Source organism: Scyliorhinus canicula, chromosome 3 (genome assembly GCF_902713615.1).
Source record: "Scyliorhinus canicula chromosome 3, sScyCan1.1, whole genome shotgun sequence".
Lineage (NCBI taxonomy): Eukaryota > Metazoa > Chordata > Chondrichthyes > Carcharhiniformes > Scyliorhinidae > Scyliorhinus > Scyliorhinus canicula.
Genome location: NC_052148.1, coordinates 53573905 through 53600964, shown reverse-complemented (window position 1 = coordinate 53600964; position 27060 = coordinate 53573905). Strand labels below are relative to the sequence as shown.

At 48.4% G+C, this 27060-nt stretch overlaps 1 protein-coding gene across 20 annotated transcripts in view; it reads left to right on the top strand.

Moving 5' to 3' along the window:
• The window catches only part of LOC119962658 (transcription factor 4-like), a 679430-nt gene that overhangs the window by 294067 nt on the left and 358303 nt on the right, over nucleotides 1-27060 (top strand). For all 20 annotated transcript variants that reach the window (XM_038790553.1, XM_038790536.1, XM_038790535.1 and 17 more), the window contains one exon: nucleotides 24102-24160. In XM_038790553.1, the coding sequence (XP_038646481.1) occupies nucleotides 24102-24160 (59 nt within the window). The remainder of the gene's footprint in view (nucleotides 1-24101; nucleotides 24161-27060) is intronic.

Genomic DNA, 27060 nt, shown 5'->3' with positions numbered 1-27060 from the left:
TGCGATGAGAATATTCCGATGGCCTCGCTGCCTAGTCATCCACAGTGACAGAAGTTGCAGGGTAGGGCACGGAGGTACTGTTGCATTAACCTTGGTGAGTTGCTGCAGTGAATCCTGTATATTGTACATTTGGTGTGATGGAGAGATGGTTCATGAGTTGATTGCTGTGGAAACATATTGATTGATTTTCTAGCATTAAAGAGACACGTGTTTACACTTTGGCAGCAGAGTAATGCATTATGCTTTACATGTTGTAATGTTCTTGACTTCATAAACATTATACCCTCATTGTAAACAGTGTAAAGTGGGAAATTCCATGAACGAGCCATCAAGAGTTTATATGAGGGAATGAGGCTATTTGGGCCATTGCATCTGTGCCAGCTCTTTGCTAGAGAAATCCAAAACGAATCTCAATACCCTACTCTGTCCCCATAGCGATATATCTTCCACTGCTTCAATTAATTATCCACTTCTCCCTTAAAAGAAGCTACAATCTCTGCCTCAACTACTCCCTGTGGCAATGCATTCCATGTTTTAACAACACTCTGTGCAAAGAAATTACTCGATTTTTCCCGTCACTCACTTAGTGACAATTTTAAATTAATGACTTCTTGGCCAGCCAGAGGAAATATTCTATTAATATTCTATCTCACATTTTATCAAAACACACTGTACATTTAAAAACCTCTATGCACAGTGGTTAGCACTGCAGCCTCACAGGGACCAGGTTTCAATTCTGGCATTGGGTGACTGTGTCGAATTTGCACGTTTTCCCGTGTCTGTATGGGTTTCATCTGAGTGCTTCTGTTTCCTCCCACTGTCCAAAGATGTGCAGGTTAGGTGGATGGGACATGCTAAATTGCCCCTCAGGGTCCAAATATGTGCAAGTTAAATAGGATTACGGGGTTACAGGGTTAGGGCGGGGGGGAGTGGGCCTCGGAAAGGGGGCTTGTTCGGAGTGTCGGTGTAAACTCAATGGGCTGAATGGCCTCCTTCTGCACTGTAGGGGTTCTATGGAAATCACTGCTCTGGAGGAAATAATCTCAGCACTTCAGGTCATCTCTCATAACTTTAGATTCCCGTCCTTGTATCATCTTAGTGAATCTTTGACTTTCGTGTTATTTTTATAATGGGCTGCCAAATTGCAGACAGTACTCGCACTGCAACTTTACTGTTGGCTTGTAAAAATCTGTAATCATCTCGGTGCTTTGCACTCAAATTCCTACAATGCTGCTGGTTTCCTAATGATTTCATCTATTGCTGTTCCCACTATCAAGGAATTGTGCAGTTAGATTGCAGGTGTTAAGTTCCCCCTTTCCCGTTTAATGTCTTTCATTGGATCATATAATAGTGTAATGCTCCTATGCTAATAACGAAGTGTATCATCCATTTTACTACCACGCTTATCCAATGAGACTGAAGTACCGATGCTACGATTGTACTGGATTTTGGTGAGTCTGGAATACTGTATGCAGTGTAGTTTGGGTCTCCGTACCTAAGGTGCCAGGGTGACACTGGCAGGCTGGCAGTGCCAACGTGCTCGGAGCCTGAGGGGGACATGCCCATGAAAGGGGGAATGAGGGGGATAGAGTGGGAGGGGTGGTTGAGGGGGTATGAACGGGCCTCTTAAATGTTGCAGGGTGGGAGGGCGGGGGTGAAAAGAGGGGTGGGGGCCTGGAAAGGGGGGCCCTCAGCGACCCAGAGCGGGGTGTCCTCGCTTACGCGGTGATGATGCCCATGTCTGCGGGGGTGGTATTGCCTGTGAGTGGGCTGTGTGTGGGACACACAAATGCACTTCGAGGCCGGGGCACCCTTTCAAAATGGTGACCCAATTTCTGAGCAGCCAATCTCACCGGCGAGTTCAGCTCCCCACTGCTGAAAACATTTCTTTTTTTTTAAAAATAATTTTTATTGAAAAATTTTGATTTTATACAACATTGACACACCTTAGTAAAATACCGAAAATAACAATAATATTAACAATCATATACATTCGCCCCGCCTCCATAAACAACACAGCATTTTAACAACAACGCAAATTAACACACTATAAAGTTACAGAATAGACACTACAATAGTGCACCCCCCCCGGGTTGCTGCTGCCATTGACCAAGTTACCTATCTCTGAGCCAGGAAGTCCAGAAAAGGCTGCCATCGTTTATAGAACCCTTGTATTGATCCTCTCAGGGCAAATTTGACCTTTTCCAATTTTATAAATCCCGCCATGTCACGGATCCAGGTCTCCACGCTTGGGGGCCTTGCATCCTTCCACTGCAGCAAGATCCTTCGGCGGGCTACTAGGGACGCAAAGGCCAGGACACCGGCCTCTTTTGCCTCCTGCACTGCTGGCTCTACCGCAACTCCAAAGATCGCGAGTCCCCACCCTGGTTTGACCCTGGATCCAACCACCCTCGACACCGTCTCCGCCACTCCCTTCCAGAATTCTTCCAGTGCTGGGCATGCCCAGAACATATGGGCGTGGGTCGCTGGACTCCCCGAACATCTGGTGCACCTGTCCTCACCCCCAAAGAACCTACTCATCCTAGTCCCAGACATGTGGGCCCGGTGCAGCACCTTAAATTGGATGAGACTAAGCCTCGCACATGAGGAGGAAGAGTTAACTCTCTCCAAGGCATCCGCCCAAGTCCCATCCTCTATCTGCTCCCCGAGTTCCTCCTCCCATTTAGCCTTCAGCTCCTCCACTGACGACTCCTCCACCTCCTGCGTTACCTTATAGATGTCAGACACCTTCCCCTCTCCGACCCACACCCCTGAAAGCACTCTGTCCATCGTCCCCCGCGAGGCTAGCAAAGGGAATCCCTCTACCTGTCGCCTAGCAAACGCCTTTACCTGCAGGTATCTGAACATGTTCCCTTGGGGAAGGCCAAATTTATCTTCCAGTTCCCCCAGGCCCGCAAACCTCCCGCCAATAAACAGGTCCCTCAATTTGCTGATGCCCGTCCTTTGCCACCCCCTAAATCCCCCATCCGTGTTCCCCGGGATGAACCGATGGTTGCCACCCAGTGGAGCCTCCATCGAGCCCCCTGTTTCCCCCCGATACCGTCTCCACTGTCCCCAGATTCTTAGGGTCGCCGCCACCACCGGGCTCGTGGTAAACCTCTTAGGAGAGAGCGGCAACGGTGCCGTTGCCATGGCACCCAGGCTCGTACCTCTAGATGACGCCATCTCCATTCTTTTCCACGCCGCCCCTCCCCCCTCCATCACCCATTTACGCACCATTGACACATTGGCTGCCCAATAGTACCCCAGAAGGTTGGGCAGCGCCAGCCCGCCTCTATCCCTTCCTCGCTCCAGGAACACCCTCTTCACTCTCGGAGTCCCATGTGCCCACACAAAGCTCAAAATACTGCTAGTCACTCTCCTAAAGAAGGCTGGGGATAAATATGGGCAGGCACTGAAAGAGGAACAAGAACCTCGGAAGCACCGTCATCTTGACGGACTGTACCCTCCCCGCCAACGACAATGGCAGCATGTCCCACCTCTTGAACTCCTCCTCCATCTGATCTACAAGTCTGGTGAAGTTATGCTTGTGATGAGTCCCCCAGTCCCTGGCCACCTGCACCCCCAGGTACCTAAAGCTCTCCCCTGCCTGCCTAAGCGGGAGCCTTACCAATTCCTTCCTCCTGGTCTCCAGGGTGCACCACAAACACCTCGCTCTTGCCTAAATTTAATTTATAACCTGAAAAGGTCCCAAACTCAGCTAGCAACTGCATCACTCCCCGCATCCCTCCCACCGGGTCCGCCACATACAGTAACAGGTCGTCGGCATACAATGACACCCTATGTTCCTCTCCACCTCGCACCAAGCCTCTCCACCTCTCTGAATCTCTCAACGCCATCGCCAGCGGCTCGATTGCCAGTGCAAACAACAAGGGGGACAGGGGGCAACCCTGCCTGGTCCCTCGGTAAAGCCGGAAGTACTCCGACCTCCTCCTATTCGTGGCCACGCACGCCATCGGGGCCTCATATAGCAGCCTTACCCATCTAATGAACCCTTCACCAAATCCAAACCTCCCCAACACCTCCCATAGGTACCCCCACTCCACTCTATCGAAGGCCTTCTCTGCATCCAGCGCCACCACTATCTCTGCCTCCCCCTCAATCGGCGGCATCATGATGACATTCAACAATCTCCGCACATTCGTGTTCAGCTGCCTTCCCTTCACAAAACCTGTCTGGTCCTCGTGCACAACCCCTGGCACACAGTCCTCTATCCTGGTGGCCAGGATTTTTGCCAGCACTTTAGCATCCACGTTGAGGAGAGATTTGGGCCTGTATGAACCACACTGCTGGGGGTCCTTGTCCCTCTTTAAAATTAACGAGATCAGCGCCCGCGGCAACGTCGGGGGCAAAGTCCCCCCTTCCCACGCTTCATTGAGTGTCCGCACCAGCAAGGGGCCCACTAGGTCCACAAACGTTTTATAAAATTCCACCAGGAACCCATCCGGCCCCGGTGCCTTCCCTGACTGCATCTGCCCGATCCCCTTAACTAGCTCCTCCAGCTCAATCGGCGCACCCAGTCCCTCCACCTTCTCCTCCTGCACCTTCGGGAAAGAAAGCCTGTCAAGGAACCTCTCCATTCCCCCCCTCTCCCCCGTTGGCTCCGACCGGTACAGTTCCCCGTAAAAATCCTTGAAGACCTCATTCACCTCTACCCCCTTCCGCACCACATTCCCACTCTTGTCTCTCACTCCAGCAATCTCCTTAGCCGCATCCCGCTTGCGGAGCTGATGAGCCAGCATCCTACTCGCCTTTTCACCATGTTCGTACACTGCCCCTTGTGCCTTCCTCCACTGTGCCTCCGCCTTTCTAGTGGTCAGCAAATCAAATTTAGCCTGCAAGCTGTGCCTCTCCCCCAACAGTCCCTCCTCTGGTGCCTCCTGTCCACCTCCAGCATCTTTCCCACCAGTCTATCCCTCTCACTCCTCTCGCTCCTCTCCCTGTGTGCTCGGATGGATATCAGCTCCCCACGAATTACTGCCTTCAGGGATTCCCAGACCATCCCCACCTGAACCTCCCCCGTATCATTCACCTCAAGGTACCCCTCAATACTTGCCCGGACCCTCCTACACACCTCCTCCTCCGCCAACAACCCCACATCCAACCGCCACAACGGACGTTGGTCCTGCACCTCCCCCATCTCCAACTCTATCCAATGCAGAGCGTGGTCGGAGATTGCGATGGCCGAATACTCGGCCTCCTCTACTCTCGGAATCAGTCCCCTACTCACCACGAAGAAATCTATCCGAGAGTAGACCCTATGTACGTGGGAGAAGAAAGAGTACTCGCGTGCCCTCGGCCTCACAAACCTCCATGGATCCACTCCACCCATCTGATCCATAAACCCTCTCAGTACCTTGGCCGCCACCGGCCTCCTACCCGTCCTAGAGCTGGACTGATCCAGTGAAGGATCCAACACCGTATTAAAGTCCCCCCCTATGATCAGACCTCCCGCCTCCAGATCCGGGATCCGTCCCAACATACGCCTCATAAAGCCCGCATCGTCCCAATTTGGGGCATACACACTAGCCAGTACCACCTTCTCTCCTTGTAGCCTGCCCCTAACCATAACATACCTACCCCCCTTATCCGCCACCACCTCCGATGCCTCAAACAACACATTTTTCCCCACCAGAATCGCCACTCCCCGGTTCTTCACATCCAACCCAGAGTGGAAAACCTGCCCCACCCATCCCTTCCTCAGGCGGACCTGGTCCGTCACCCTCAGGTGGGTCTCCTGAAGCATTGCCACATCTGCCTTTAGCCCCTTCAGGTGAGCCAGTACCCTCGACCGCTTCACCGGCCCCTTCAACCCTCTCGCATTCCAAGTGACCAACCGGATCAGAGGGCGTCCCGCCCCCCCTCCTCCGTCGGCTAGCCATAGCCCGTCGACTGCCCGCCCCAGGCCAGCACCCCCTGCCCGACCCAGTCCCCATAGCGACAACACCTCACCTCTGTCCCCCCAGCCCCCCCAGCTCCTTCTTGACCCTACCAGCAGCAACCCGGTATTCCTCTTTCCCCCCCTCCCTTCCCCCCCAGCCTAGGAACCCTCCCAGCCGCGAAGCGTCCTCCATTGTACTTCTGTGGGTTAGCTAACTCCTGCTGACCCCGGAAACTCCCGCCAATAGCCCGACCCCTCCCGAAGTGGGATCATCCCCCAATCTATCCCTTCTCCAGGCACCGCTCCAGCGCGGGGAAGAACCAGTTAAGGCCCCACCTCCCCCGTCACCGTCTCCACCCCCCAGCCCCGCAGCACGGGAAACCAGAGGAAAGCCCGCGCTTTCGCACTGCCCCACCACACCCTTCTGACGCAGCTCCTAAATATCAGCCCCACTCCATACCCCCACTCCGACATAGAATACAACAGACCCCCCCAACCCTCCCCACAAGATACACAGCCCCAACAATGCCCCACAGCACAAAAACAAAAACATAGCAGAACAACCCCTCCGTAAATAACCATATCAAAATTGCAAAAGTACTAAGACAAGAAGAGATAAACAGAAGAAAAAGAGAACACAGCAACAGCAGAATCCAGCACTAATATATTACAGCCGACCTCGCAACCCCCAACCCCTAGTTCAAGTCCAGTTTCTCCGTCCGCACGAAGGCCCACACCTCCTCCGGGGAATCGAAATAATGGTGCCGGTCCGAATAAGTTACCCACAGGCACGCGGGCTGCAACATTCCGAACTTTATCTTTTTTCTATAAAGCACCTCTTTCGTCCAATTAAATCCGGACCGCCGCTTAGCCACCTCCGCACTCCAATCCTGGTAGATCCGTACTACCCCATTCTCCCACTTGCTGCTCTTCACCTTCTTGGCCCAGCGCAGCACGCACTCCCGATCACTGAACCGGTGGAACCTCACCAGCACCGCACGCGGGGGTTCATCTTCCTTAGACCTCTTGGCCAGCACCCTGTGCGCTCCCTCCAGCTCCAAGGGGAGATGGAAAGACCCGGCCCCCACTAGCGAGTTCAGCATTACAGCCACGTAGGCTGTCAGGTCCGACCCCTCTAGCCCCTCCGCAAAGCCCAGGATCCGCAGGTTTTTCCGCCTCATGCGGTGATCAAGCTCCTCGAAGCGTTCCTGCCACTTCTTGTGGAGTGCCTCGTGCCCCTCCACCTTACTCACGAGGATCACGGCCTCCTCCTCTCGTTCAGTGGCCTGTGTCTGCAACTCCTTGATGGCAGCACCCTGGGTGGACTGAATCTCTGACAGCCTTCTGTTTGTTTCCTGCAGAGAGCTCAGCACCTCATCCTTGAATTATTTAAAGCAGCGCAGGAGATCAGTTTGTTGCTCCTGGGCCCACAGCCTCCAATCCTCTGGTGCTCCTCCGGCGGCCTTCTTGGATTCCTTCCCCCATTTCTTCTGAGGAGCTGCTGCCGTTTTTTCCCCCTTTCCACTCCGAGTTCGAGGCATGGACTGCGGGGAAAGTTGTTCAGCACACCTTCCCCCACCGGGAGACGTCGAAAAATTTCTGTTTTGGGCTCTCAAAAGAGCCGAAAAGTCTCTTTAAAATGGGAGCTCCCAAATGTGTGGCTTCCTACTCCATCATAGCCACCGGAAGTCTGCTGAAAACATTTCTAAGTGCGCAATTTAAACAAATGGGAACAAAGTCCCATAGCGAGCGTGTTTAGCCGCGCATTTCCCGGTGCTTGCAGCATTGAGAAATACCCCGCTACTTAAAGCATCCTATCTTGCTGCATCAACAGCTTGGTATGGCAACTGGTCAGCCCAAGGCCGGAAGAAACTACAGAGAGTCGTAAATACAGCACAATCCATCACGGGAACCCGCCTCCCATCCATGGACTTTGTCTACACCTGCCACTGCCTTGGGAAAGCGGGCAGCATAATCAAACACCCCTCCCACACGGCTTACTCACTCTTCCAGCTTCTTCCCCACTTTTACCAGACTCCTAAACGACCCTCTTATGGACTGATGGACTTATGGACTGATCCGGTCTCTTCACACATCTTATCTAGTGAGTAGTACTACACTCCTGTATACTTCACTCGATGCCTGTGTCTATGTATTTACATTGTGTATTTTGTGTTTGCCCTATTATGTATTTTCTTTTCATGTACGGAATGATCTATTTGAGCTGCACACAGAACAATATTTTTCACTGTACCTCAGTACCCGTAACAATAAACCAATGCAACATGAGTGTGCTTCTGTCTGGTCCTCATTTGTGTCCACCAGTACTGAATGGCGCTTGCCCGAGGCCTCCGAGGTGAAGGGTATAGATCCCAACTCCTTGGCTGCCTCAGGAAACTACATATTAAAGTGAGACTAGCTGTCTCGCTCGAAGATGGCGATTTGCACAAATGTGACACCACCTACAATAGGCCGAATTCAAATCACAATTTCTCACGAGATCGCGTTACATCTCACGAGGCATTGTGAGCCAGGTAGCTCCCAGGACAGGGTCTCCTGGCTTCTATTGGCCATGTTGCGGCGCGGTGGTTACTTTCATAGGCTAGACCGGAGAGAAACTCCCCAAGGCCAAAAGATATGACAAATTGTGGGTGAATACCGGTCTGGATCGCACCCAAAAAGCTGGCGGGAAACACCCCGCCAAACTTGCCCAAAATTTACACTTAGAAATTTTTTGATGGTATCACGCCTGACATATAATCCAAATGGGCAGAAACGACATTTGTCTTGGGAGAAGCAGAGGGATGCTCATCTCCATGGCTGATTGTGGCATTCTTCTTGGAATGGTTTGCTGGTGCTCAATCAGACAAATAGATGGATGAAGCTAATCTTCACAGCTGGAAGTGGCAGTTTCTTCTGATTTCTTCATCTTTCCTGAGCTAGCCAAAGTGTTAGACTGATGCCAGCATTAGTCTACCTTGAGAAGCTTTCTTCCAGACAAAGTGATTTTTCCCTCTGAGTGAGCCCCTTTGTTAACCTTAATTCCAGGAGGCTAATGCCTCCGATATCCGTCAGAAGCTCATGAAGTCATCTTATGACGGATGTCCCGTTTAACATTTTTACCCTTCAGTTCAGTTACTTTGCAAATGTTCTATAAGGTCATTCCTCCCCAACCAACCACACACTCCCCAAACAGGATCAGCAATATCTTATTTCGGTGCTTGTATTAGGGACATGTCCATGGTCAAGATAACAGCCTTCACTGTTTTGTGCTTCTCAGTCAGCAAACTGCTATGTGGAACTTTCCTTCTAAGAGAGAGAGAAAGCTATTTCTATAATATATTTTTTAAAAATATATTTGGAGTAGCCAATTAATTCTAATAAAGAGGCAATTTAATGTGGCCAATCCACCCTGCGCATCTTTTTGGGTTGTGGGGGTGAGACCCATGTAGACACGGGGAGAATGTGCAAACTCCACACGGACAATTATTTCTATAATATTCAATGAGGTTCTGAGCATTTTATGAAATTATTACACAGCAACAACAGGGATGATTGGTAAGCTAAACCTGTTACAGACTAGGGTGTTGACAGCAGAGCATTGGAAGAGCTGAAGTTTACAGGGTGGGTGTTTGAATAGCTGAGACTGGAGGTGAAGACAGCATGGATGAGGTTTTCAGCAGGCAATTGACTTCCATTGCTGCTGCCTCAAGCCAATGTTTCAAGAGGTGGATTTATGTTTTGAGGTTTTGTGTTGGAAGCTCAGCTTCAGCTCAAATACAAGAAAAATATTTCTGGCAGTTTGCTTCAGACGCATACAGTGTTGAGGGAGAGGGATAGAATCACTGGGCAAGGCAATTGAGTTTATGGTGTGTGGTGATCCACCACTGTGTAATTGTGTGTGTGCCTGTATTAGGGGATGTACAGCAGTACCTGTACTACAGGTTCGCCGGTAGCCCCTGCTGGCTAGCTCCGCCCACAGGGAGCCGTATAAATATGTATGAGTTCTCCTGAGCTGCCATTCTACCAGCTGCAGCCGGAGGATAAACATTTCACGGTAATAAAGCCTCTCTTGTACCGATTCGAGTCTTTAAGTGCAATTGATAGCGCATCATGGTGGGAGAAAAGGGAACTCTGATCTTTCCAAAGTTTAGCCGGAGATAATTGTGACTAATGCAAAACTGGTTACCAAAATACTCCGACAGTGTATGGCGAGAGTGGTGATGGAGAGGCTAAACCAGGTGCTGTCAGTATTCATACTGAAGCTGACTCCAGATCTGCAGATGAATCGCCTAATGCACAACATACAAATGAAAGAAAAGAGGGGGGAGGGAGCTCCACCTATCCTCTCAAACCTGCTTTAAGAAGTTAGGCCCTTACATGATCGAATGTCCTCTCAGTTCAGCACATCAAGGATCATAATGCCACATTCCAAGGATAAGGCATACAAATTGGTCAGATAAAACTGCAGACCTGAGGATTGGGAGTAGCCTAGAATTCTGCAATGGGGACAAAGGGATTGAACAGAAGTAGAAAGTAGAGTACAAGAGTAATCTTGCGCAGAACATAAAAACTGACTGTAAAAGCTTCTGTAGATGTGACCAGACGAAGACTGATGAAGATAAATGTAGGTCCCCTACAGTCAGAAACAGGGACATTTATAATGGGGAAGAAAAGAATGGCTGGCCAACTAAATGCATACATTAGCTCTATCTGCACAACAGAGGTCAACAGAATGGTTGGGGAGGGTTTAAACTAAAATGGCATGGGAGGTGGGAACCTATGCAAAGGATCAGAGGAGGAAGAAACAAGGGCAAAAACAAAAGACAGAAAGGGGAATAAGAAAAGTGATGGGCAAAGAAACCAAGGGCCAGATTCAAACAGGGTCACAGTTTAAAAATATTGGGAACGAGACAAGTAATGTTAAAAGGACAAGCTTAAAGGCTTTGTGCCTTAACGTATGGACCATTCGCAATAAAACGGATGAACTAATTGCCAAAATAGAAGTAACCGGGTATGATATAATCGGGATTACGGAGACATGGCTGCAGAATGACCAGAGATGGGAACTGAATGTGCAGGGGTATTCAGTATTTAGGAAGGACAGATAAAAAGGAAAAGGTTGTGGCCTGGCAGTGCTGGTTAATGCAACAATGAGGAAGGCTATTAGCTCTAACAATGTGCAATCTGTATGGGTAGAACTGATAAACAACAAGGGGCAAAAAACATTAATGGATGCCATATATAGACCCCCAAACTGCAGTGGTGATGTTGCAAATGGCATTAAACAGGAAATAAGAGATGCATGCGATAAAGGAAGATCTGTAATTATGAGTGATTTTAATCTACATATAGATTGGGTAAATCAAATTAGCCACAGTACCGTAGAGGAGGAATTCCTGGAGTGTATACGGGATGATCTTCTGGACCAATATATTGAGGAACCAACTAGAAAGCAGACCATCCTAGATTGGGTAATTTGTAATGAGAATGGAATCATTGACAATCTAGTTGTGCGTGACCCCTTGGGGATGAGAGACCATAATATGATAGAATCCTTCATCAAGGTAGAGGGTGAAGTAGTTGATGTGACTAGGGTCCTGAATCTTAATACAGGAAACTATGATGATATGAGGCGTGAGTTGGCTTTGATCGAATGGGGAACATTACTTAAAGAGATGACTATGGATAGGCAATGGCAAACATTCAAGGTGCGCATGGGGGATTTGCAGCAATTGTTTATTCCTGTCTGGCACTAAGTTAAAACGGGAAAGGTGACCAATCCACGGCTTTCAAGTGAAATTAGAGATAGTATTTGATCCAAAGAATAAGCACACACATTGGCCAAGAAAAAAATCAAGTCTGAGGATTGGGAGAAGTTTAGAATTCAGCAAAGAAGGATGAACGGTTTGATTAAGAAGGGGAAAATAGAGTACGAGAGTAAGCTTGGAGGGAACATAAAAACTGACTGTAAAAGTTTCTTTAGGTATATGTGAAGAAGAAAAGATTGGTGAAGACAAAAGTAGGTCCCTTACAGTCAGAGACAGGGGAATGTATAATAGGGGCAGAGAAATGACTGAGCAACTAAACACATAGTTTACATCTGTCTTCATAAATGAGGATGCAAATCAGATACCAAAATGTTGGGGAACGCAGGGTTCAGTGAGAGGGAGGAACTGAAAGGGATCAATATTAGTAGAGAAATGGTGTTTGGAAATTGATGGGATTGAAGGTTGATAAATCCCCAGGGCCTGATAATCTACATCCCAGAGTTCTTAAGGAAGTGGCTCTGGAAATAGTGGATGCATTGGTGGTCATCTTCCAAGATTCTATAGACTCTGGAACAGTTCCTGCAGATTGGAGGGTAGCTAATGTAACTCCATTATTTAAAAAGGAAGTTGGCAAGAAAGCAGGGAACTATAGACTAGTAAACCTGACATCGGTAGAGGGGAAAATTCTAGAATCCATTATCAAAGATTTTATAGCAAAGCACTTCGAAAATAGTGGCAGGAGTCAGCATGGATTTATGAACAGGAAATCATGCTTGACAAATCTACTGGAATTCTTTGAGGATGTAACTAGTAGAGTTGACGAGGGGAACCAGTGGATGCGGTATATTTGGATTTTGACAAGGCTTTTGACAGAAGTCCCACGTAAGAGATTGGTATGTAGAATTAAAGTGCATGGGATTAAGGGTAGTGTATTGAGATGGATAAAAAACTGGTTGGCAGACAGGAAATAAAGAGTAGGAATTAATAGGCCTTTTTCAAATTGGTAGGCAGTGGCTAGTGGAGCACTGCAGGGATTGGTGCTTGGACCCCAGATATTCACCATGTATATTAATGATTTAGATGAGGGAACAAAATGTAATATCTCCAAATTTGTAGATGACACCAAGTTAAGTTGCAGGGTGAGCTGTGAGAATGTTGCAGAGATCCTTCAGTGTGATTTGACAAGTTGAGTGAAGATGCAGTATAATTTGAGAAATGTGAGGTTATCACTTTGGTAGCAAAATCAAGAAGGCAGACTATTATCTGCATGGCCATAAATTAGGAGAGGAGAATGTGCAACGAGCCCAACACACACCAGTCACTGAAGGTAAGCATGCAGGTGCAGCAGGTGATAAAGAAAAAAAATGGAATATTGTGTGTAGTTTTGTTGTTCTTAAAGAAGGAAGGATGTTTTTACTATGGAGGAAGTGCAATTTCTCAAGTCCAGGTGACTTGTCAGCTCTTAGCCTTACTAATTTTCTTAGTACTTTTACTCTTGTCTTTGTGATTCATCTAATCGTAGAATCTCTACAGCACAGAAGAAGACCATTCAGGCCATCGAGTTTGCACCGACCCTCTGAAAGAACACCCACTCCATTGCCGTAACGCCACCTATCCTGCACATGTTTTGACACTAAGGGACAATTTATCATGGCCAATCCACCTAACCTGCTTGGGAAGAAAGTACAAACTCCACACAGATGGTGACCCAAGGCTGGAATTGAACCCGGGTCCCTGGCGCTGTGAGGCAGCAGTGTTAACCATTGTGCCACAGTGCCGCCCTTAAGACATCTAAAGATACCCATCAAGTCTCTTCTAACCCTTTTCTAAAGAAAGTAAATCAACCTGTTGAAAATTTCCTGATAGTTGTAATCTTTCAGTCTTGGTACCACCCTTATACCATTTGCACTTTGTGCAGTACTTTTCATAAGATGGGAATTTGAACTCTGCATGTTACTCTTCATGCAGCCTGACCAGGTTCTGTACAAGTTTAACAAAACTTCACTACTTTTGAATTGTATACCTGCAGAAATAAATCCCATGCTTTCTTTGCATTTTTGATTGTCTTACTCACTTCTATCCCTAGATTTCTATCCAAAGACTTCTTTGTGCTCATAACCTCGTTTGTTTGCTTATTTTCTAAAATGCGTCAGCTCACTTTTATCTATGCGAAAGTTGATTTGCCCTTTAACTATTCGTGCAGTTTGCAGGTTGTTTAATGGCTTCTTGTATTATGTCGCAATCTGACTCAGTGTTGTAACTCCATGGATCTCATTGGATAGCGCAGATCAAACAAGCAGAAAAAATTTGTCATTGGGAAACTCTGGTATTCAGCAGAAATTAGCATGCCCTCCAATCTCAGTTGTGTGTTCTGGAATTTGAAGCACTCTTTTGAACCTCTGGATTTAGTGGGAGACAGAAGGATACTGATTCCTCCTCAACATTATGAGAGTAAGAGCTGATGATCCATTCTGTGTGCATCACCTGCTCAATGACAAAAATGAAGATCCATATTTTTCTTGTCAGGCAGTTTTTGGAAGGGAGGCTTGGCACATTGTTCGAAAATAGCTTCTCCACCTCTACTGTGCTCTTTTCCTTAGTGCATGTCCATCTCTGAAAATTATACCTTTGGTTACCAGTCAGGGTAGTCTCTCTGAAATAGGTTAAGAAGAACCTCCTTCTCTGTTGAGAAAGGCAACAAATGGTGGAAGTGTTCAGCAAGCTGCAATCAGCAACTGAAAGTGTATTCTATTTCATGTGAGAATCTTTCTTCAGCTGAAATGAAGTGTTCCACACCAGATATTAGCTGATTTTTATCAACCAGATGTGGACAGACCTGTTGCGCATTTTCTGTTTCTCATTAGAGATTTCCATTGCTTGCAGTTTGCCGTTTGATCTCGCTTACTTTAACTCTCTCGTGAACCTTGGTTGTTTGTTCTTCCTGGAACTCAGTGAGCCACGATACACTTCTGTGAATGTCACCACAACACTGCTACACACTGTCGTTAATGTTCTCTTCACAGCACTCAATCTCCGCCACAGCAGCATTGTAACGGTAGGGGTGATGGATTCAATTTTTCACTTTGGAATAGCTGTTAATATACTTAATATAAAATAATGGATGTGGCAGAGGGAGTTACAAGGTCATAACTCAATATTCAATACTGACTTTCAGAAATCACTTAATTATGTTTTTGCAGGTTTGTAGTCTAATCGCCCAGTTTTGAATTGTATCTCTCATAAAATCATGAGTGGCTACGGCACAGAAGGAGGCACTTTTAAAAATTAATTTATGTGATCCGGGCTTGGCTGGCTAGGCCAACATTTATTGCCCATCCCCAGTTGCCCTTGAGAAGGTAGTGCCTTGAACTGCTGAAGTCCACCCACAGTGCTGTTCGGGAGGGACTTCTAAGATTTTTACCCAGTGACAGTGAAGGAACAGTGGCAGATTTGGAGGGGAGACCTTCCAATGATGGTGCTTTTGCCATCTCCAGATGATAACAGTCGTGTGTTTGAAAGGTGCGGCCTGATGAGCCTTGGTGCGTTCTTGCAGGGCTTCTTGTAGTTGGTAAACTCTGCTGCTACTGTGCGTCAGTGGTGGTGGGAGTAAATGTTTTCGGAAGGAGCAATGTTTTAGGAGCAATCAAGCAAGCTGCTTTTCCTGGAAGGTATTGAGCTTTTTGAGTGTTGTTGGAGCTGCACTTCTCCAAGCAAATTGAGAGTATCAATTATTCTCATGACTTGTGCCTTCTAGATAGTGGACAGGCTTTGGGGAGTCCGGAGGTGAGTTCATCCCCGCAAGACTCCTAGCCTCTGACCTGCTCTTGTAGCCATGGTATTTTTATGGCTAGTCCAGTTGAGTTCCTAGTTATTGGTAGCCCCCAAGATGTTGATAATGGAATATTCAGCGATGGTAATGCCATTAAATGCAAAGGTTAGATTCTCTTTTGTTGGAGATTGTCATTGCCTGGCACCTGTATAGTGTGAACGTTACTTGCTACTTGTCAGCCCAAGCCTGTATATTGTCCAGGACTTACTGTCTTTGGGCAAGCACTTCAGCATCTGCGGTGTCCATCATGACTGTACCCGCTCCCTACAAGAGCAATTCATTTAGTGCCATAAGAGACCATAAGGCTTATGAGCAGAAGTAGGCCATTCAGCCTATCGAGTCTGCTCCGCCATTCAATAAGATAATGAGTGATTTGATATGATAATTCTCAACTCCTTATCCCCATAACCTTTGATTCCCTTACTGGTTAAAAATCTGTCTATCAGCCGTGAACATACTTAATGACCTCTACATGTCGTAAAGAATTTCACAGACCTCTACCCTCTGAGAGAAGAAATTCCTCCTTATCTCTGACTTAAATGAGCGACCCCTTACTCTGCGATTATGCCCTCTGGTCCTGGATTCACCCACAAGGGAAACAACTTCTCAACATCTCCCCTGTGAACCCTATATGTCTCAATAAGGTCACCTTTCATTCTTCTGAACTCCAGTGACTACTGGTCCAACCTACTCAACGTCTCCTCCGAAGAAAATCCTTCCATACCCGGGATAAATCTAGTTGGACTACCTCCAATGCCACTTTATCTTTCCTCAGATAAGAGGACCAAAACTGTTCACAGTATTCCAGGTGCCTCTTGTCTTTTCCCCGTAGCCCCTTAATTGTTTTCCTCTTCAAGAAATCCAATCTTCTTTTGAAAGTCATGATTAAATCTGCCTCCACCTCACTCTGAGGACTGTGCATTGCAGATCCTAACTACTTGCTGCATAAGAATACATTTATATGCATGTAGCCATTTCTTCTTTTGCCAATAACCTGAATCAATACCCTCCAGTTCCACCAAAGGGAACAATTTATCTCAATCTACACTGTACAGACTCCTCATGACTTTGAACTCCTCCATCAAATTTCCTCTAACCCTTCTCTGCTCCAACAGGAACAGTCCCAGCTTTTCCATCTATCTACTCTAGCTCCATTGTGCTCTATGTTGTGTGTGGTTCTTCACATATCATTAGTTCTCTTTCTACCAATTCCACCTCTCACCATGGCAGCCATATGATGTTGACACAGAGGTGGTCCGCTGTCTTACAACACCAGGTTAAAGTCCAACAGGTGAAGGAGCAGTGCTCCGAAAGCTAGTGCTTGAAACAAACCTGTTGGACTTTAACCTGGTGTTGTAAGACTTCTTACTGTGCTCACCCCAGTCCAACGCCGGCATCTCCACATCATGTATTCACAGTATCCCCAATACTGCCTGCTTTCACTTCCATAACATTACCTGACTCTGCTCCTACCTCAGCTCATTTGCTGCTGAATCCTTATTAATGCCTTTTTTAACACTTGATGTGACCAATCCAACTCCCTTCTGGTGACCCTCTTATATTCTATCCTTGGTAAAAATTATGTCATTCAAAGCTCTGCTACCTGTGTGAACTTTCATCAAGTTCTATTTGCCAAAACCACCTGAGCAAGCTGATCTACATTGGCTCCTATGTAAGCCTTGATTTTTAAGTTTGAATCCTTATTTTCCAGACCACTCCATGTCCATGCCTCTCCCTATCTCTGTAATTTCCTAGGCCCACTCCCCTACCCTATCGCTGTAATGCTACCCATCTACCTAACCTGAACATCTTTGAACTGCGGCAGCGAACCCAAAGGAAAGCTAGGCAGACACTGGGAGAATGTGCAAATTCCAGATAGTCAGTCACCCAAAGTCGGAATCGAACCCGGGTCCCTGGCGCTGTGAGGCAGCAGTGTTAACCATTGTGTCATCCTGCTGCTCCTTTTAATTGCTTTAATTGTATTTTGTTGGTCATGACTTAAGCTGCCTGGGCTCAAAACTTTAGGCGCGATTCTCCCCAAAGATTTCTAAGTTAATTTATGATGTGTTTTTCAGGGAGTTCGGCGAGTTCCCCACCACTATTCAATGACACTTAGCCACTTTTTTGGGTCCTGGAGTGTTTCTCACCCGTTCCGCCCACATAGAACATAGAACATACAGTGCAGAAGGAGGCCATTCAGCCCATCGAGTCTGCAACGTCCCACTTAAGCCCTCACTTCCACCCTATCCCCGTAACCCAATAACCCCTCCTAACCTTTTTGGTCACTAAGGGCAATTTATCAAGGCCAGTCCACCTCACCTGCACGTCTTTGGACTGTGGGAGGAAACCGGAGCATCCGGAGGAAACCCACGCAGACACGGGGAGAACGTAAAGACTCCACACAGACAGTGACCCAGCAGGGAATCAAACCTGGGATCCTGACACTGTGAAGCCACAGTGCTAGCTACTTGTGCTACCGTGCTGCCCACATTTAGAGGGCGCGATCTTCTAGCCTCGGTACACTCGTGCTCAAGCGCAATGATGCCGATGTATAGAAGGAGAGAACAAAAACGGGAACTGCGGCAGGCGCCAAACAGTTTGCGATGCAACTGGCCCGCTCCCACAGGCGAATTCAGAATCTCACCGGAACCTGGAAAAAAACCAATTATCACCACTTAGGCCCCATTTCCATACAATTAACGAGAGCCACCCATCATCCAGCGGCCTCTGTCATTCACCGGCTCCCCAGCAAGTGCTCACGCTGGCAGCGATTAGTACTCCTTTTTACAAACGTGAACCTGATGGGAGGGCTTCTATGGGGAGCCGAGGAGGTGAGTAACCATCTTTGCTCACAGGGAAAGGGACCGAGGGTGCTGGGCTTGCCACCCAGTGCTCGACGGAGGGTGGGGGACCCTCCGCAGGGCCGAGCTGCCATGGGAGGGTGGGGGGGGGGCAATCGCTCACCACACCACCATGCCAACCCTTGGATCCCAACCCCATTCCGGGGGCAACCCCTGATCCTGCCCGGCTGCCCCACCGATCACCCATAACCCCCACCGACTCCTGAAGCCTCTGGCTGCACATCTGAAGGCAATTGCTAATAGGGAATTGGCAATCGTGGTTACGTGAACACTTGACACATGCCAAGTGGGTTCCCATGGGTAGGCAGGCCATTTGGCATGTGGGAGTCATTGCCTAGCATTCCGATCGCACCTTGATGCCTGGACATTGTGTGGGAGTCAACAGCACTCACGCAGCAGCCAACAACCAAACACCCAGGGATGGGACACAGTTCCCTGGACACGACCACGGCCAGAGGGTAGATGGGTGCCACGAGGAGAGGGGTTGCTGGAGAGACAGGCAAAGGGTCCGGGGGTTGGCTGCATTGCGCAAGAAAGTGACAGAGGCATCAGAATGGTTGTGCAAAAAGTTGTTTCTTGTGCTGTGCAATACCCCAATTCCGATAGTGTTGCTCCCCCAACACGCCCGTCCCCCAACCTCACCCCCTCCCCAACCCCCCCTACCCCAGTGCCCTCAGTGATGCTCAACGTGCTTGGCCCTCCTCGCAATGGCAGGCGTCCTCTGGGGCCGAAGGGCCCCGGTTGACGTATCGATGGTGTATGCATAACCAGGCCGCCCTGTCCCGTGTGCTGACCCCGAGACTCGGCCTCATCAGAGGGGCGGAACGCGTGAGTGCTGGTGGCCACCGTCGCCGCCCCATGGGAAGGGTCCGGGTTTGCATTCAGTGCCCCTTCCTCCCCATCGGTGGCCATAGGGCCCTGTGATTCACTTTGGAATGGAGAGTCAACTGGTTCTGGTCCCAGCTGCCCGTGCACCATCTGGCTCTGCCAGCCATGGTAGTTCCCCATTGTGTCGACGCCCTCAGCAATGCTCCTCCGTGACTGGGACACATCCCCCAGTGACCGGGCCATGCTCTGCAATGCCTTAGCCATGCCCATCTGTGACTGGGACAAACTTCGCAGCGCTTCGGCCATTCCCATCTGAGAGCAGGAAATATCCCGCAGAACACCATCAAAGTAGGTCTGGTACTGGGTGACCTCCCCCAACGAGTCAACATTCTGCCGAGACGCTCATCCATCCGTCACTGACTGTGCGACGCCTTGGACAACTTCACTCATGCTGCCGATGTCGTGCACCAGGCTCGCCACTGTGGTCACCACCCTAGCAGATTTGGCCTCGCCGCCATATATTACCGGCGCCATCTCCTGCACTTGTAGTCTCTGTGACCCATCCAATCGGCCATGGATCTGCTGGAGTGACACTGACAGCTCCCCTGAATGTCCTGGCTGAACCCTATCATCTCCATCAGCTCTGAGTACCTCTGTACCACAGGCTCAGCATCAGGCTCGGACCCAGATGGGTCCTGGGATCCAGCAGCCCTCTGACTGCTGTCTCTCCTGTGGGTTCCTGTCTCCACCTGAAGTGGATCATCAGCAGTGTGGTGCTCACCAGATTGTGCCCCGAAGCCTGTTCACTGTGATGTCCCACCGAGGTGTGTGTATGTGCGCTGTTGGAGGGTGGGGATGTCAGCTGTGCCACCTTTGCGGCGTCCGCCAGCCTCCGCTTGGATGACCGATCTGTCCTCAGCCCCATGTCACCTCCTGGACGCACTCCATGAAGGAGGCAAGGATTCTTAAGTCCAGCACCTCTCCGCTAGTCTGGGCCCTCTCCCGACGATTATGGGAGTGGGTTTCCTGAGGAGACACAGAGAGGGCATTGTTAGCCACATGCGTGGTTCACAGTGTTGGGGGTCTTGGGGGGTTGGGGGGGGTGGAGGGAGAGTGTCTACTCACTGGTGCTGTCCGGTGTAGCTCGTTGACCTTCTTATGGCACTGAAGGCCACTCCTCCTAGTCACACTCCCCGAGCTGGCATCTGCCACCACCTCATCCCAGGCAGCACTGACTGCCTTGTGGCTCTCTCTCCTGGACCTTTGGGAGAACAGGATATTCCTTTTTTAAAAAATAAATTTGGAGCACCTAATTTTTAAAATTTCCAATTAAGAGGCAATTTAGCGTGGCCAATTCACCTACCATGCATACATTTTTATGTTGTGGGGGGTGAGACCCACGTAGGCACGGGGTGAATGTGCAAACTCCACACGGACAGTGACCCGGGGCCGGGGTCGAACCTGGTTTTTTGGCACTGTGAGGCAGCAGTGCTAACCACTGCAGAACAGGACATCCTTCCCGGCTTCCACGGCATCTACCAGCCTCCCCAGCTCAGCATCCACAAATATTGAGGCCGGTCTCCTTGGCGTCATTATTGCGAGCTGGCTGGTGTTGACTGAGTAAATGCAGTTTAAGTGCTGCTCGACCTTGTTAGCGGTAGGGGGGATGATGAGCATGGTGCCGGCCAATCAGCTGGCGAGCCTTCATTTGCGACGAGAAGCCTGTGAGGCCTCGTTAAGTGAACCGATTAACGTTGAATAGCGTTGCCGGCCTCGCTGGGCCAAGTGCCAGGAAGCTCGCGGCAATTCCCGCTCACTACCACACTCAAAGTTTTCCGGAGAATTGCGTCCAAAGAGTCTCTTTGACCAAGCTTTTTATTCTCTGCCCTAGTATACCCTTATGTGTCAAATTATTATTTTAAAATGGCCCTTTGAAGCACCTTTTGCTGTATTAACGGTGCTAGATATAAGCTTGCTTTTGTGTATGCTTCCTCTGACAGTTTTATGCCTCGTATCTCATTGATTTTGCTGTCCTGCTGTGTCTGTTAGTTTCAAACTTAGTGCAATTTAAACCTAATTTTTACTTCAGTATTTTCTCTGTTGTACTCCTAAGGATAAGCAAGCCCGGGAGGGGAAAGTATTAGTCAAGTGTGCAAGTAATCACAAAAGCATGAAAAGAACATTCCATTTGGTCCTTTCCATAATTTGTGGACCTATTTCAGTGAATGTTTTATGGTGCTTCCCTCACCAATGACCAATTGATAGCAATGTCTTCCTTCCTCTTTTCACTTATTTTTAAGTTTTATTCCACTCTGCGGATCCTGCTCTAACCGGGGCAGGCAGGCATAGCTGTCTACTAAGGCCATTTTAACTGGATGAAGTAAAAGTTTCTTCATAGTTTTCATCTGCCCTCTCTTCAGTAATATGTCTTGCTAGTCTGGCTGAAACTTGGACGCAATGTGGATATCTGTCTTTATCCCCGTGATTCAGTATAACCACTGCACTGTACGTCAGTTCACCTCAAAATAGACTAGTTCTCTAGCTGAATCAGTAAGCAATTACACAATCAAGTGTGTAACTGAGCTTGAGTTCTCATTCTGTACTCAGTCTTAGTTTGTGCAGTAGTGAGGATGCTACAACATGTCGCATCACCCCATTGCCAGGGGAAATAGCAGTCAGCACTTTTGCTCCCAATTGCTATCTGGTAGCTTCTGGAAGATACATTTGCATGGATGTTATGGTAGGACATAATTAATAAAGTTGTGCTGCTCCTCTGAACTGCTAAATAACCCGCAGATTAATAATGGTGTTGTTGTAGCTGTGTCCTGGGAAACCTGCTGTGTTATGATCCTCGTTGCTGACATGAGAGAAGTATTTCCTCTTCCATCAGATGCTATCTCCAAGGCCTTTATCCACAATGGAAATTGAGGTTTTTAAATATGATTTCTCTTTCTAGTTTAACTTTCTTTTCAACACATGATCTTGTTTGAAGGATTGAGCAAGTTAAGTATTTTCCATTTAAGACACTTCCTACCAAGTAAACATAACCTTTCTTTCAATACGTTTTGCGCTACTTCAGCAGCTGAAGGCCATGCACTGAAATGCCCCTGAGACCAGTGGTGGGCAACCTGAAGGCTCTGCGCCTACATGCGGCCCAAGTGGGATCTGAGTGCGGTCCACAAGACATTTTGTTGACCATGCAGGATTGCCAAATTCCGCTGATTTTCCTACCGGTATCACTGAAGTGATACACACGTAAAGCACGGGCAAGTGAAGTGAGGTGCATGCTGATTTCACACAGCATTGACTGGGAGAGTCATGCATTTCCTCTGACTCCAAAGCGTAAATATGTATTTTGTGCTCACCATTCGAAGTTGATAGTTCTATTAATATACAAATGATTTGGCTTTTTTTATAACTCGTTATGAAATATTCTGCGTGTATTTGTATTTAGGGCATGATTCGCCGGCTGCGTTACGCTCAAATGAGAGCACAACATGGCCGGAAAATTCCCGGGAGAGGCCTCCAGCAGGCCTCCTGACAGGCTCTGCGCCTTATGGGATTCACCAAGGTCCCGTCAGACGTCGGAGTCGGTAACCCACCCAAATGGACGGGACCGAATGACCCTCTCGGAAATAGGTCGGAAACCTACTTACGATCTACCTGGCTGGGATCCACTGGCCTCTCTCAATTCTTCGTCCTTCCCAGGGACGCTGCAGGCGGGCGTCGATCTGTGTTGGTCCACACAAACTGGACCAGGCAGAACGGCAACGGGGGGGGGGGGTGTCTCCTTGGTCAATGGAGACCCCTGGGTAGTCAGGGTCAGTGCAGGGTGGCTCCCCGGCCCTCTCCCTGGAACGTGGGCACCTTGGCACTGGCCAGCTGGCACCTTGGTACTGCCACCCTGGCACTGCCAAGGTGCCAGGATGGCACTGCCAAGCCAGCAGGAGCACTGCCTGGGTGCCAGTGTCAAGGGTCAGGGAGTGAGAGGGGCCATGCCCATGAAATGAGAGTGGAGGGAGTAAGAAGGGTGGGGGAGTGCAGGACGGGTAAACAGGGGCATCTGGGAGGTTAGAGGGGTGATGGGTGGGGGTCCTAAAAGGGAACGGGCGCTGTAAGGGGGCTAGGAAGGACCTAAAGATGGGGGGACCCCAGGGACCCCATAGAGGGATGTCCTCACTTGGTGGTTGTGGGGTAGTGTCCATGTGTGTGGGGAGGTGACATTGCCCATGGGTGAGGGGTGTGGGGGAACCACAAGCTCACTTATAGATTGGGGCACCCTTTCAAAATAGCGGCCCGATCAATGAGTTCATCTACCTAGTGCTGAAAATTCCAAGTGTGGGCTAATCCGGTGAGAAACTCCCCGGAGCCCAAAAGAGTGACTAAGTGTCACTGAATAGCGGTGGCAAACTCACCAGCAAAGTCGGCGTGCAACTCTCTGATAAACCCACCACAAATGATCATAGAAATTTTTGTGAGAATCGCGCCCTCTATCTTATCCATGGGGTCACAGTTTGTGAACAAGTCTGATTTCAATCTTGCAGCCCACTGAGATGAAGGAGGGCCATTCATGAGGCCTAATCACTAGCCTATTTTACCCATCATTGGCCCAGGCATAGGGCTATCCATATGTTGTTAATGTCCAGTGCCCTTCTGCCGTCTCCCAGATTAGTGAGTATTAGGATCAGAACCATAAACATCAGATAAATGTTAGGCGAGAGATTTATGATCTCAAAGAGCCGATGCACCAAGTTTATTTTTAAGAGAGCCACATTAAAATAGATTACCTTTTAAACTAGATCACAACCCAGTATTCGAGATGAGCCTGCTGATTGTAAGTTGAAATGCTGGTTCTGATGAGCATATCTGTTATCCTGCAGTAATCTGATACAAATATCTTTGTTTTGCAGGCAAAGTAGACAGAGCATCATTCCCATTTGGGAGGGACTCAAACATGCAAGGCTGTCAGGTTAGTAACATGTTCTACTTCTTCAGTGAAACAAGCATTTACATTATTGTCTTGTCATGTTGGTCCTTGTCCTTTGTGCTCAAAGCAAACAAGGAATTTGTGAGATTAAAAAAGAATGGGGTTCTATGTCAAAGACACGTCTCCCACCACCAGCATCAACTCTCCCATTCCAGGCTGGTCCACCCCTCTTCCCTCCCCCACTCCAGGCTGGTCCACCTTTTAAACAAGGCGCACTGTGAAGCTATTTCTTTTTTATTAAGGCACAACTTTCCAATTGGCTATCACATCTGTCCTCGAGGGCATTGTTACACTGCAAATACTGGTTTGGGATTAAATGGGAATTTTAACTGCCTGGTGAGAAAGTGGCTCAATGAGAATTCAACTTATCCGGGAGTGGCATTGGTAGGCCCAGCTGGGTTCATCATCCAGTTGATCGGCTGCTGGCAGGCTTCTGACTGAAGCTAAAATCACCGGGAAGCAGCAGGAAGATGACAATCTAGAGGATATCCACCTGGCCCAAATTGGGAGGGGGGCGGGTGGGAAGGCCAGTGCTTTGCAAAAAGGGTGCGGGCGAGGATATCTGGGCAAGGGAGGCCTAGACCTCACTGGTGGGACCTGGTGGACCAGTTTTGCCCAGTGTGGGCTGCCAAAGCCGATATCCTGCTTACTTGGGAGTAGAGACAGCATTGAAGCTGTATTGAGGTAATAAGAGGCACATTTTCAGAAATATTTGAGACTCCCATCTCACCTCGGGATAATCTAGTGTCCTTGCAAAATCAAGCATTTTAAAACTGTAGCTGAGTGGTAATAGGGTGTGATCCAGTCTATCTTAACTCCCTCCACCCCCTTTCCCACCAACCGCTTGGTTTCCAACATGCAAGAATTAAAATTACCGCAACTGACTTGGTTTAGATGATAAGAAGCCTGCAGACGCCAGTTAAACTGCATTTATATCTGCCTGATGCAACAGAAGGCAACCTCCAAGTAAATTTGTTGAATTCAAGATATTTGACCACTGGAAGAACTGGGAAACATCCCATTAATGCAAATATATAGATTTAAAGTGATTTGCAAAAGATACAAATGTGGGATGGGACTCCCCGCCGCTGCGATCATGAAGCTTGATCAGGCGGAGAATAGTGTGTCGGCCAAAAAACACGTTCCGTGCCAGGTGCCTGCTGGATTTTCTGCGATCACTGGCATGGCCAAAGTCCAGGGGGTTGTTGATGGCACACATGTCTTCAGAACACTGGCTCAATAGAGGGTGCCCTTCATTAGCAGGAAGGGGTTCCACTCCCTGAACGTGCAGTTGGTGTGTGATCACCAACTGCACGATACATACATTCAGTCGCACTCAGAGGTTCCCAGCTTCCCGGCACCTTTGAGGTGCTCCCTCGGGTGAGAGGTTGGCTAGTGGATGGCGAGGCCTACCCGCTGAGGTCTTGGCTGATAACGCCTCTGTGGAAGCTCCAGACCGAGGCAGAGAGCTATTGTAATGATGTTCACACAGCAACCAGGATCTTCATCGAGAGGTGCATCAGGCTCATAAAGGTGTGCTTCCGCCTCTGTGGAAGCTCCAGACCGAAGCAGAGAGCTGTTTTTTTTAATATAAATTTACAGCACCCAATTAATTTTTTCCAATTTTCTGGGGGCAATTTAAAGTGGCCAACCCACTTACCCGGCACATCTTGGGGCTGTGGGGGCGCAACCCACGCAAACACGGGGAGAATGTGCAGAGAGCTATTATAATGATGCTCACACAGCAACCAGGAGCTGCATCGAACGGTGCATCAGGCTCACAAAGATGCGCTTCCGCCTCGACCACTCTGGTGGGGCTCTCCAATACAGTCCCCAGAGGGTCACGCTCAGAGGGTCATCATGGTGGTCTGGTGGGAATGGTGAGCAGTTTGGGCTCATTCACTTCACTGGGGATGCTGTCATACTGGGCTGTCTTACATTGCGGCTCCAATGGTCTGTAGCCTTTCAGTGAGGGTATATGCATGTGGAAAGCTTATGTGTCCAATGCACCCCCAACCAGGCCGCTGCCTAACACCCAGCCACAGCCTACCCTTCCCACCTGTGGAACAGAGTTTAGAAGCAGATTGGACTGGTGGCACAAAAGTGTTTACTGGTGCATGTTTCCAACTTGTGTCTCCTTCCCCTGGCTATCTATTCTCTATTACACCAACGCCAACATAAGTGTCCTCTATCATTCTGATCTTTCATTGCCTACTGCTCCTTTTTTCGTATGTCCTATCTTTTTTCATGCATGGAACGATTTGGCTGGGCTGTAGCAGAACAATACTTTTCACTGTACCTCAGTACAGGCGACAATAAATCATATCCAATTCAAACCAATCCATTTTTCTATTTAAAAAAAATAAATTTAGAGTACAAGGATCATGGGCAACAGACAGGGGAGTGGAGCTGAGGCCAAGATTAAATCCGCCATGATCCCATTGAATGGTGGAGCAGGCTCAAGGGGCTGAATGGTCTACTTCTGCTCTATTTATTATGGTTTTATGGGTACAGAATTGCAAATGTTACACCGTTGTTCAAAGAAAGGGTGTAATGATAAACACTGCAACTACAGGCCAGTCAGTTTAACCTTGGTGTTAGGAAAGCTCTTGAAAAATGATAATCTAGGACAAAATTAATAGTTACTCAAACGAGAGGATTCATTAAGACTCCAGATTGGTCAAATGGTAAGAAATTGGCAGATTAAATCTGTTGGAGGGAAGTGTAAAGTGGCGCATTTCAATAGGAAGAATGAGGAGAAGCAATATAAAATTAAAAGAGCACATAAGTGATGCAGGAACAGAGGGACCTGGGGAGGCAAATGTGCACAAATTATTTGAATGTGGCAGGGCAGGCTATGAAAGTGGTTAAAAAGGCAGACA